We start from the raw sequence: 12,810 nt of genomic DNA, 5'->3' as shown, positions 1-12,810 counted from the left end.
GCACTGGGGTATATGGGCGCTGTACAGGGGCACTGGGGTATATGGGTGCTGTACAGGGGCACTGGGGTATATGGGGACTGTACAGGGGCACTGAGGTATATGGGCGCTGTACAGGGGCACTGGGGTATATGGGCGCTGTACAGGGGCACTGGGGTATATGGGCGCTGTACAGGGGCACTGGGGTATATTGGGGCTGTACAGGGGCACTGGGGTCTATCTGTGCTTTATAGGGGCACTGGGGTATATGGGCGCTGTACAGGGGCACTGGGGTATATGGGGGCTGTACAGGGGCACTGGGGTATATGGGGGCTGTACAGGGGCACTAGGGTATATGGGGACTGTACAGGGGTACTGGGGTATATTAGTGCTGTACAGGGGCACTGAGGTATATGGGCGCTGTACAGGGGCACTGGGGTATATGGGGACTGTACAGGGGCACTGGGGTATATGGGCGCTGTACAGGGGCACTGGGGTATATGGGCGCTGTACAGGGGCACTGGGGTATATTGGGGCTGTACAGGGGCACTGGGGTATATCTGTGCTTTATAGGGGCACTGGGGTATATGGGCGCTGTACAGGGGCACTGGGGTATATGGGCGCTGTACAGCGGCACTGGGGTATATGGGCGCTGTACAGGGGCACTGGGGTATATGGGCGCTGTACAGGGGCACTGGGGTATATGGGCGCTGTACAGGGGCACTGGGGTATATGGGCGCTGTACAGGGGCACTGGAGTATATGGGCGCTGTACAGGGGCAATGGGGTATATGGGCGCTGTACTTGGGCACTGGGGTATATGGGCGCTGTACAGGGGCACTGGGGTATATGGTCGCTGTACAGGCGCACTATGGTATATCTGTGCTTTATAGGGGCACTGGGGTATATGGGCGCTGTACAGGGACACTGGGGTATATGGGGGCTGTACAGGGGCACTGGGGTATACGGGTGCTGTACCGGGGCAATGAGGTATATGGGTTCAGTAGGCAAAACTTTTCCATCCTCTGTTTGCCACGCGTGATATTCTGTCCCATATTCCAGAGACCAGCCAGCCATCCCAGGAGACAGTAATCTGGAGACCGCTCTGCACAGGCTCCACCTCCGGCGCCAGAACTACCTAAGTGAGAAGCAGTTTTTCAGGGACGAGTGTGAGCGGAGACTGAAGCTGCTGGAGGACAAGACAGAACACAGTGGCGGCATCACTCCAAGCGGAAGTGTCCTCTCCATGGCAACCAACTTCTCCGACATCACCGACTCCTCCTCCACCACCACCTCCCTGCGCAGCCTCTTACCGGAGAAACTGCAAATCGTTAAGCCCCTTGAAGGTGAGTGTTGCAGAGCATCATATGTAGAGTAAATGGCGACTGTGTAAAGCTAAAACTTCAGAACTTCATGTGTACCGTGCTGCAGATGTCTGCGGAGCATAGAGCAAATATGGAGGGGACCCAGAGACAACGTCCTGGAATTACAGGAGGCTTAGTACTGTACGGAGAATGTAATGGGGAGCGGGCGGGATACATAACCAGTGTCGTGCAGGAGGTGTAGTACTGTACAGAGAATGTAATGGGGTGCGGGCGAGATGCATAACTAGTGTCGTGCAGGAGGTGTAGTACTGTACAGAGGATGTAATGGGCGGGATACATAACCAGTGTCGTGCAGGAGGTGTAGTACTGTACAGAGGATGTAATGGGGTGCGGGCGGGATACATAACCAGTGTCGTGCAGGAGGTGTAGTACTGTACGGAGAATGTAATGGGGCGTGGGCGGGATACATAACCAGTGTCGTGCAGGAGGTGTAGTACTGTACAGAGGATGTAATGGGGCGCGGGCGGGATACATAACCGGTCTCGTGCAGGAGGTGTAGTACTGTACAGAGGATGTAATGGGCGGGATACATAACCAGTGTCGTGCAGGAGGTGTAGTACTGTACGGAGAATGTAATGGGGCGCGGGCGGGATACATAACCAGTGTCGTGCAGGAGGTGTAGTACTGTACAGAGGATGTAATGGGGCGGGATACATAACCAGTGTCGTGCAGGAGGTGTAGTACTGTACGGAGGATGTAATGGGGCGCGGGCGGGATACATAACCAGTGCCGTGCAGGAGGTGTAGTACTGTACAGAGGATGTAATGGGCGGGATACATAACCAGTGTCGTGCAGGAGGTGTAGTACTGTACAGAGAATGTAATGGGGCGCGGGCGGGATACATAACCAGTGTCGTGCAGGAGATGTAGTACTGTACAGAGGTGGTAATGGGGCGCGGGCGGGATACATAACCGGTCTCGTGCAGGAGGTGTAGTACTGTACAGAGGATGTAATGGGGTGCAGGCGGGATACATAACCAGTATCGTGCAGGAGGTGTAGTACTGTACAGAGGATGTAATGGGGCGCGGGCGGGATACATAACCAGTGTCGTGCAGGAGGTGTAGTACTGTACGGAGGATGTAATGGGGCGCGGGCGGGATACATAACCAGTGTCGTGCAGGAGGTGTAGTACTGTACAGAGGATGTAATGGGCGGGATACATAACCAGTGTCGTGCAGGAGGTGTAGTACTGTACGGAGAATGTAATGGGGCGCGGGCGGGATACATAACCGGTCTCGTGCAGGAGGTGTAGTACTGTACGGAGGATGTAATGGGGCGCGGGCGGGATACATAACCAGTGTCGTGCAGGAGGTGTAGTACTGTACAGAGGATGTAATGGGGCGCGGGCGGGATACATAACCAGTGTCGTGCAGGAGGTGTAGTACTGTACAGAGGATGTAATGGGGCGCGGGCGGGATACATAACCAGTGTCGTGCAGGAGGTGTAGTACTGTACAGAGGATGTATTGGGCGCGGGCGGGATACATAACCGGTCTCGTGCAGGAGGTGTAGTACTGTACGGAGGATGTAATGGGGTGCGGGTGGGATACATAACCAGTGTCGTGCAGGAGGTGTAGTACTGTACAGAGGATGTAATGGGGCGCGGGCGGGATACATAACCAGTGTCGTGCAGGAGGTGTAGTACTGTACAGAGGATGTAATGGGGTGGGATACATAACCAGTGTCGTGCAGGAGGTGTAGTACTGTACAGAGGATGTAATGGGCCGCGGGCGGGATACATAACCAGATGTAGTACTGTACAGAGGTGGTAATGGGGTGCGGGCGGGATACATAACCAGTGTCGTGCAGGAGGTGTAGTACTGTATGGAGGATGTAATGGGGCGCGGGCGGGATACATAACCAGTGTTGTGCAGGAGGTGTAGTACTGTACAGAGGATGTAATGGGGCGCGGGCGGGATACATAACCGGTCTCGTGCAGGAGGTGTAGTACTGTACAGAGGATGTAATGGGCGGGATACATAACCAGTGTCGTGCAGGAGGTGTAGTACTGTACGGAGAATGTAATGGGCGGGATACATAACCAGTGTCGTGCAGGAGGTGTAGTACTGTACGGAGAATGTAATGGTGCGCGGGCGGGATACATAACCAGTGTCGTGCAGGAGGTGTAGTACTGTACGGAGGATGTAATGGGCGGGATACATAACCAGTGTCGTGCAGGAGGTGTAGTACTGTACGGGGAATGTAATGGTGCGCGGGCGGGATACATAACCAGTGTCGTGCAGGAGGTGTAGTACTGTACAGAGGATGTAATGGGCGGGATACATAACCAGTGTCGTGCAGGAGGTGTAGTGCTGTACGGAGAATGTAATGGGGCGGGATACATAACCAGTGTCGTGCAGGAGGTGTAGTACTGTACAGAGGATGTAATGGGCGGGATACATAACCAGTGTCGTGCAGGAGGTGTAGTACTGTACAGAGGATGTAATGGGGCGGGATACATAACCAGTGTCGTGCAGGAGGTGTAGTACTGTACAGAGGATGTAATGGGGCGGGATACATAACCAGTGTTGTGCAGGAGGTGTAGTACTGTACAGAGGATGTAATGGGCGGGATACATAACCAGTGTCGTGCAGGAGGTGTAGTACTGTACGGAGAATGTAATGGGGCGCGGGCGGGATACATAACCAGTATCGTGCAGGAGGTGTAGTACTGTACGGAGGATGTAATGGGGCGCGGGCGGGATACATAACCGGTCTCGTGCAGGAGGTGTAGTACTGTACAGAGGATGTAATGGGGTGCGGGCGGGATACATAACCAGTGTCGTGCAGGAGGTGTAGTACTGTACAGAGGATGTAATGGGTGCGGGCGGGATACATAACCAGTGTCGCGCAGGAGGTGTAGTACTGTACGGAGGATGTAATGGGGCGCGGGCGGGATACATAACCGGTCTCGTGCAGGAGGTGTAGTACTTTACAGAGGATGTAATGGGGTGCGGGCGGGATACATAACCAGTGTCGTGCAGGAGGTGTAGTACTGTACAGAGGATGTAATGGGGCGCGGGCGGGATACATAACCAGTGTCGTGCAGGAGGTGTAGTACTGTACAGAGGATGTAATGGGGCCCGGGCGGGATACATAACCAGTGTCGTGCAGGAGGTGTAGTACTGTACAGAGGATGTAATGGGGCGGGATACATAACCAGTGTCGTGCAGGAGGTGTAGTACTGTACAGAGGATGTAATAGGGCGCGGGCGGGATACATAACCGGTCTCGTGCAGGAGGTGTAGTACTGTACGGAGGATGTAATGGGGTGCGGGTGGGATACATAACCAGTGTCGTGCAGGAGGTGTAGTACTGTACGGAGGATGTAATGGGGCGCGGGCAGGATACATAACCAGTGTCGTGCAGGAGGTGTAGTACTGTACAGAGCATGTAATGGGGTGGGATACATAACCAGTGTCGTGCAGGAGGTGTAGTACTGTATGGAGGATGTAATGGGGCGCGGGCGGGATACATAACCAGTGTCGTGCAGGAGGTGTAGTACTGTATGGAGGATGTAATGGGGCGCGGGCGGGATACATAACCAGTGTCGTGCAGGAGGTGTAGTACTGTACAGAGGATGTAATGGGGCGCGGGCGGGATACATAACCGGTCTCGTGCAGGAGGTGTAGTACTGTACAGAGGATGTAATGGGCGGGATACATAACCAGTGTCGTGCAGGAGGTGTAGTACTGTACGGAGAATGTAATGGGCGGGATACATAACCAGTGTCGTGCAGGAGGTGTAGTACTGTACGGAGAATGTAATGGTGCGCGGGCGGGATACATAACCAGTGTCGTGCAGGAGGTGTAGTACTGTACGGAGGATGTAATGGGCGGGATACATAACCAGTGTCGTGCAGGAGGTGTAGTACTGTACGGGGAATGTAATGGTGCGCGGGCGGGATACATAACCAGTGTCGTGCAGGAGGTGTAGTACTGTACAGAGGATGTAATGGGCGGGATACATAACCAGTGTCGTGCAGGAGGTGTAGTGCTGTACGGAGAATGTAATGGGGCGGGATACATAACCAGTGTCGTGCAGGAGGTGTAGTACTGTACAGAGGATGTAATGGGCGGGATACATAACCAGTGTCGTGCAGGAGGTGTAGTACTGTACAGAGGATGTAATGGGGCGGGATACATAACCAGTGTCGTGCAGGAGGTGTAGTACTGTACAGAGGATGTAATGGGCGGGATACATAACCAGTGTCGTGCAGGAGGTGTAGTACTGTACGGAGAATGTAATGGGGCGCGGGCGGGATACATAACCAGTATCGTGCAGGAGGTGTAGTACTGTACGGAGGATGTAATGGAGCGCGGGCGGGATACATAACCGGTCTCGTGCAGGAGGTGTAGTACTGTACAGAGGATGTAATGGGGTGCGGGCGGGATACATAACCAGTGTCGTGCAGGAGGTGTAGTACTGTACAGAGGATGTAATGGGTGCGGGCGGGATACATAACCAGTGTCGCGCAGGAGGTGTAGTACTGTACGGAGGATGTAATGGGGCGCGGGCGGGATACATAACCGGTCTCGTGCAGGAGGTGTAGTACTTTACAGAGGATGTAATGGGGTGCGGGCGGGATACATAACCAGTGTCGTGCAGGAGGTGTAGTACTGTACAGAGGATGTAATGGGGCGCGGGCGGGATACATAACCAGTGTCGTGCAGGAGGTGTAGTACTGTACAGAGGATGTAATGGGGCCCGGGCGGGATACATAACCAGTGTCGTGCAGGAGGTGTAGTACTGTACAGAGGATGTAATGGGGCCCGGGCGGGATTCATAACCAGTGTCGTGCAGGAGGTGTAGTACTGTACAGAGGATGTAATGGGGCGGGATACATAACCAGTGTCGTGCAGGAGGTGTAGTACTGTACAGAGGATGTAATAGGGCGCGGGCGGGATACATAACCGGTCTCGTGCAGGAGGTGTAGTACTGTACGGAGGATGTAATGGGGTGCGGGTGGGATACATAACCAGTGTCGTGCAGGAGGTGTAGTACTGTACAGAGGATGTAATGGGGCGCGGGCGGGATACATAACCAGTGTCGTGCAGGAGGTGTAGTACTGTACGGAGGATGTATTGGGTGCGGGCGGGATACATAACCAGTGTCGTGCAGGAGGTGTAGTACTGTACGGAGGATGTAATGGGGCGCGGGCGGGATACATAACCAGTGTCGTGCAGGAGGTGTAGTACTGTACGGAGGATGTAATGGGGCGCGGGCAGGATACATAACCAGTGTCGTGCAGGAGGTGTAGTACTGTACAGAGCATGTAATGGGGTGGGATACATAACCAGTGTCGTGCAGGAGGTGTAGTACTGTATGGAGGATGTAATGGGGCGCGGGCGGGATACATAACCAGTGTCGTGCAGGAGGTGTAGTACTGTACAGAGGATGTAATGGGGCGCGGGCGGGATACATAACCGGTCTCGTGCAGGAGGTGTAGTACTGTACAGAGGATGTAATGGGCGGGATACATAACCAGTGTCGTGCAGGAGGTGTAGTACTGTACGGAGAATGTAATGGTGCGCGGGCGGGATACATAACCAGTGTCGTGCAGGAGGTGTAGTACTGTACAGAGGATGTAATGGGCGGGATACATAACCAGTGTCGTGCAGGAGGTGTAGTACTGTACGGAGAATGTAATGGGGCGCGGGGCGGGATACATAACCAGTGTCGTGCAGGAGGTGTAGTACTGTACAGAGGATGTAATGGGCGGGATACATAACCAGTGTCGTGCAGGAGGTGTAGTACTGTACGGAGAATGTAATGGGGCGCGGGCGGGTTACATAACCAGTGTCGTGCAGGAGGTGTAGTACTGTACGGAGGATGTAATGGGGCGCGGGCGGGATACATAACCGGTCTCGTGCAGTAGGTGTAGTACTGTATGGAGGATGTAATGGGCGCGGGCGGGATACATAACCAGTGTCGTGCAGGAGGTGTAGTACTGTACGGAGAATGTAATGGGGCGCGGGCGGGATACATAACCAGTGTCGTGCAGGAGGTGTAGTACTGTACAGAGGATGTAATGGGGTGCGGGCGGGATACATAACCAGTGTCGTGCAGGAGGTGTAGTACTGTACAGAGGATGTAATGGGTGCGGGCGGGATACATAACCAGTGTCGTGCAGGAGGTGTAGTACTGTACGGAGGATGTAATGGGGCGCGGGCGGGATACATAACCGGTCTCGTGCAGGAGGTGTAGTACTGTACAGAGGATGTAATGGGCGGGATACATAACCAGTGTCGTGCAGGAGGTGTAGTACTGTACGGAGAATGTAATGGGGCGCGGGCGGGATACATAACCAGTGTCGTGCTGGAGGTGTAGTACTGTACAAAGGATGTAATGGGGCGCGGGCGGGATACATAACCGGTCTCGTGCAGGAGGTGTAGTACTGTATGGAGGATGTAATGGGCGCGGGCGGGATACATAACCAGTGTCGTGCAGGAGGTGTAGTGCTGTACGGAGAATGTAATGGGGCGGGATACATAACCAGTGTCGTGCAGGAGGTGTAGTACTGTACAGAGGATGTAATGGGCGGGATACATAACCAGTGTCGTGCAGGAGGTGTAGTACTGTACAGAGGATGTAATGGGGCGGGATACATAACCAGTGTCGTGCAGGAGGTGTAGTACTGTACAGAGGATGTAATGGGCGGGATACATAACCAGTGTCGTGCAGGAGGTGTAGTACTGTACGGAGAATGTAATGGGGCGCGGGCGGGATACATAACCAGTGTCGTGCAGGAGGTGTAGTACTGTACGGAGGATGTAATGGGGTGCGGGCGGGATACATAACCAGTGTCGTGCAGGAGGTGTAGTACTGTACAGAGGATGTAATGGGTGCGGGCGGGATACATAACCAGTGTCGCGCAGGAGGTGTAGTACTGTACGGAGGATGTAATGGGGCGCGGGCGGGATACATAACCGGTCTCGTGCAGGAGGTGTAGTACTGTACAGAGGATGTAATGGGGTGCGGGCGGGATACATAACCAGTGTCGTGCAGGAGGTGTAGTACTGTACAGAGGATGTAATGGGGCGCGGGCGGGATACATAACCAGTGTCGTGCAGGAGGTGTAGTACTGTACAGAGGATGTAATGGGGCCCGGGCGGGATACATAACCAGTGTCGTGCAGGAGGTGTAGTACTGTACAGAGGATGTAATGGGGCCCGGGCGGGATACATAACCAGTGTCGTGCAGGAGGTGTAGTACTGTACAGAGGATGTAATGGGGCGGGATACATAACCAGTGTCGTGCAGGAGGTGTAGTACTGTACAGAGGATGTAATAGGGCGCGGGCGGGATACATAACCGGTCTCGTGCAGGAGGTGTAGTACTGTACGGAGGATGTAATGGGGTGCGGGTGGGATACATAACCAGTGTCGTGCAGGAGGTGTAGTACTGTACAGAGGATGTAATGGGGCGCGGGCGGGATACATAACCAGTGTCGTGCAGGAGGTGTAGTACTGTACGGAGGATGTATTGGGTGCGGGCGGGATACATAACCAGTGTCGTGCAGGAGGTGTAGTACTGTACGGAGGATGTAATGGGGCGCGGGCGGGATACATAACCAGTGTCGTGCAGGAGGTGTAGTACTGTACGGAGGATGTAATGGGGCGCGGGCAGGATACATAACCAGTGTCGTGCATGAGGTGTAGTACTGTACAGAGGATGTAATGGGGCGCGGGCGGGATACATAACCAGTGTCGTGCAGGAGGTGTAGTACTGTACAGAGAATGTAATGGGGTGGGATACATAACCAGTGTCGTGCAGGAGGTGTAGTACTGTATGGAGGATGTAATGGGGCGCGGGCGGGATACATAACCAGTGTCGTGCAGGAGGTGTAGTACTGTACAGAGGATGTAATGGGGCGCGGGCGGGATACATAACCGGTCTCGTGCAGGAGGTGTAGTACTGTACAGAGGATGTAATGGGCGGGATACATAACCAGTGTCGTGCAGGAGGTGTAGTACTGTACGGAGAATGTAATGGTGCGCGGGCGGGATACATAACCAGTGTCGTGCAGGAGGTGTAGTACTGTACAGAGGATGTAATGGGCGGGATACATAACCAGTGTCGTGCAGGAGGTGTAGTACTGTACGGAGAATGTAATGGGGCGCGGGGCGGGATACATAACCAGTGTCGTGCAGGAGGTGTAGTACTGTACAGAGGATGTAATGGGCGGGATACATAACCAGTGTCGTGCAGGAGGTGTAGTACTGTACGGAGAATGTAATGGGGCGCGGGCGGGTTACATAACCAGTGTCGTGCAGGAGGTGTAGTGCTGTACGGAGGATGTAATGGGGCGCGGGCGGGATACATAACCGGTCTCGTGCAGTAGGTGTAGTACTGTATGGAGGATGTAATGGGCGCGGGCGGGATACATAACCAGTGTCGTGCAGGAGGTGTAGTACTGTACGGAGAATGTATTGGGGCGCGGGCGGGATACATAACCAGTGTCGTGCAGGAGGTGTAGTACTGTACAGAGGATGTAATGGGCGGGATACATAACCAGTGTCGTGCAGGAGGTGTAGTACTGTACGGAGAATGTAATGGGGCGCGGGGCGGGATACATAACCAGTGTCGTGCAGGAGGTGTAGTACTGTACAGAGGATGTAATGGGCGGGATACATAACCAGTGTCGTGCAGGAGGTGTAGTACTGTACGGAGAATGTAATGGGGCGCGGGCGGGTTACATAACCAGTGTCGTGCAGGAGGTGTAGTACTGTACGGAGGATGTAATGGGGCGCGGGCGGGATACATAACCGGTCTCGTGCAGTAGGTGTAGTACTGTATGGAGGATGTAATGGGCGCGGGCGGGATACATAACCAGTGTCGTGCAGGAGGTGTAGCACTGTACGGAGAATGTAATGGGGCGCGGGCGGGATACATAACCAGTGTCGTGCAGGAGGTGTAGTACTGTACAGAGGATGTAATGGGGTGCGGGCGGGATACATAACCAGTGTCGTGCAGGAGGTGTAGTACTGTACAGAGGATGTAATGGGTGCGGGCGGGATACATAACCAGTGTCGTGCAGGAGGTGTAGTACTGTACGGAGGATGTAATGGGGCGCGGGCGGGATACATAACCGGTCTCGTGCAGGAGGTGTAGTACTGTACAGAGGATGTAATGGGCGGGATACATAACCAGTGTCGTGCAGGAGGTGTAGTACTGTACGGAGAATGTAATGGGGCGCGGGCGGGATACATAACCAGTGTCGTGCTGGAGGTGTAGTACTGTACAAAGGATGTAATGGGGCGCGGGCGGGATACATAACCGGTCTCGTGCAGGAGGTGTAGTACTGTATGGAGGATGTAATGGGCGCGGGCAGGATACATAACCAGTGTCGTGCAGGAGGTGTAGTGCTGTACGGAGAATGTAATGGGGCGGGATACATAACCAGTGTCGTGCAGGAGGTGTAGTACTGTACAGAGGATGTAATGGGCGGGATACATAACCAGTGTCGTGCAGGAGGTGTAGTACTGTACAGAGGATGTAATGGGGCGGGATACATAACCAGTGTCGTGCAGGAGGTGTAGTACTGTACAGAGGATGTAATGGGCGGGATACATAACCAGTGTCGTGCAGGAGGTGTAGTACTGTACGGAGAATGTAATGGGGCGCGGGCGGGATACATAACCAGTGTCGTGCAGGAGGTGTAGTACTGTACGGAGGATGTAATGGGGTGCGGGCGGGATACATAACCAGTGTCGTGCAGGAGGTGTAGTACTGTACAGAGGATGTAATGGGTGCGGGCGGGATACATAACCAGTGTCGCGCAGGAGGTGTAGTACTGTACGGAGGATGTAATGGGGCGCGGGCGGGATACATAACCGGTCTCGTGCAGGAGGTGTAGTACTGTACAGAGGATGTAATGGGGTGCGGGCGGGATACATAACCAGTGTCGTGCAGGAGGTGTAGTACTGTACAGAGGATGTAATGGGGCGCGGGCGGGATACATAACCAGTGTCGTGCAGGAGGTGTAGTACTGTACAGAGGATGTAATGGGGCCCGGGCGGGATACATAACCAGTGTCGTGCAGGAGGTGTAGTACTGTACAGAGGATGTAATGGGGCCCGGGCGGGATACATAACCAGTGTCGTGCAGGAGGTGTAGTACTGTACAGAGGATGTAATGGGGCGGGATACATAACCAGTGTCGTGCAGGAGGTGTAGTACTGTACAGAGGATGTAATAGGGCGCGGGCGGGATACATAACCGGTCTCATGCAGGAGGTGTAGTACTGTACGGAGGATGTAATGGGGTGCGGGTGGGATACATAACCAGTGTCGTGCAGGAGGTGTAGTACTGTACAGAGGATGTAATGGGGCGCGGGCGGGATACATAACCAGTGTCGTGCAGGAGGTGTAGTACTGTACGGAGGATGTATTGGGTGCGGGCGGGATACATAACCAGTGTCGTGCAGGAGGTGTAGTACTGTACGGAGGATGTAATGGGGCGCGGGCGGGATACATAACCAGTGTCGTGCAGGAGGTGTAGTACTGTACGGAGGATGTAATGGGGCGCGGGCAGGATACATAACCAGTGTCGTGCAGGAGGTGTAGTACTGTACAGAGAATGTAATGGGGTGGGATACATAACCAGTGTCGTGCAGGAGGTGTAGTACTGTATGGAGGATGTAATGGGGCGCGGGCGGGATACATAACCAGTGTCGTGCAGGAGGTGTAGTACTGTACAGAGGATGTAATGGGGCGCGGGCGGGATACATAACCGGTCTCGTGCAGGAGGTGTAGTACTGTACAGAGGATGTAATGGGCGGGATACATAACCAGTGTCGTGCAGGAGGTGTAGTACTGTACGGAGAATGTAATGGTGCGCGGGCGGGATACATAACCAGTGTCGTGCAGGAGGTGTAGTACTGTACAGAGGATGTAATGGGCGGGATACATAACCAGTGTCGTGCAGGAGGTGTAGTACTGTACGGAGAATGTAATGGGGCGCGGGGCGGGATACATAACCAGTGTCGTGCAGGAGGTGTAGTACTGTACAGAGGATGTAATGGGCGGGATACATAACCAGTGTCGTGCAGGAGGTGTAGTACTGTACGGAGAATGTAATGGGGCGCGGGCGGGTTACATAACCAGTGTCGTGCAGGAGGTGTAGTACTGTACGGAGGATGTAATGGGGCGCGGGCGGGATACATAACCGGTCTCGTGCAGTAGGTGTAGTACTGTATGGAGGATGTAATGGGCGCGGGCGGGATACATAACCAGTGTCGTGCAGGAGGTGTAGTACTGTACGGAGAATGTATTGGGGCGCGGGCGGGATACATAACCAGTGTCGTGCAGGAGGTGTAGTACTGTATGGAGGATGTAATGGGCGCGGGCGGGATACATAACCAGTGTCGTGCAGGAGGTGTAGTACTGTACGGAGAATGTATTGGGGCGCGGGCGGGATACATAACCAGTGTCGTGCAGGAGGTGTAGTACTG

General features: G+C 54.2%; 2 protein-coding genes across 3 annotated transcripts in view; one reads left to right on the top strand and one right to left on the bottom strand.

Annotated features, from left to right (window-relative positions):
• Nucleotides 1-12,810, bottom strand: part of LOC134944063 (caspase-8-like) — a 314,204-nt gene that overhangs the window by 13,991 nt on the left and 287,403 nt on the right. The gene's annotated exons all lie outside the window — the stretch shown is intronic.
• TRAK2 (trafficking kinesin protein 2) overlaps nucleotides 1-12,810 on the top strand; it is a 252,517-nt gene that overhangs the window by 195,317 nt on the left and 44,390 nt on the right. For both annotated transcript variants that reach the window (XM_063932597.1, XM_063932596.1), the window contains exon 13: nucleotides 1,038-1,321. In XM_063932597.1, the coding sequence (XP_063788667.1) occupies nucleotides 1,038-1,321 (284 nt within the window). The remainder of the gene's footprint in view (nucleotides 1-1,037; nucleotides 1,322-12,810) is intronic.

Source organism: Pseudophryne corroboree, chromosome 7 (assembly GCF_028390025.1).
Source record: "Pseudophryne corroboree isolate aPseCor3 chromosome 7, aPseCor3.hap2, whole genome shotgun sequence".
NCBI classification, from domain to species: domain Eukaryota; kingdom Metazoa; phylum Chordata; class Amphibia; order Anura; family Myobatrachidae; genus Pseudophryne; species Pseudophryne corroboree.
This window is presented reverse-complemented; position numbering and strand designations above follow the sequence as displayed.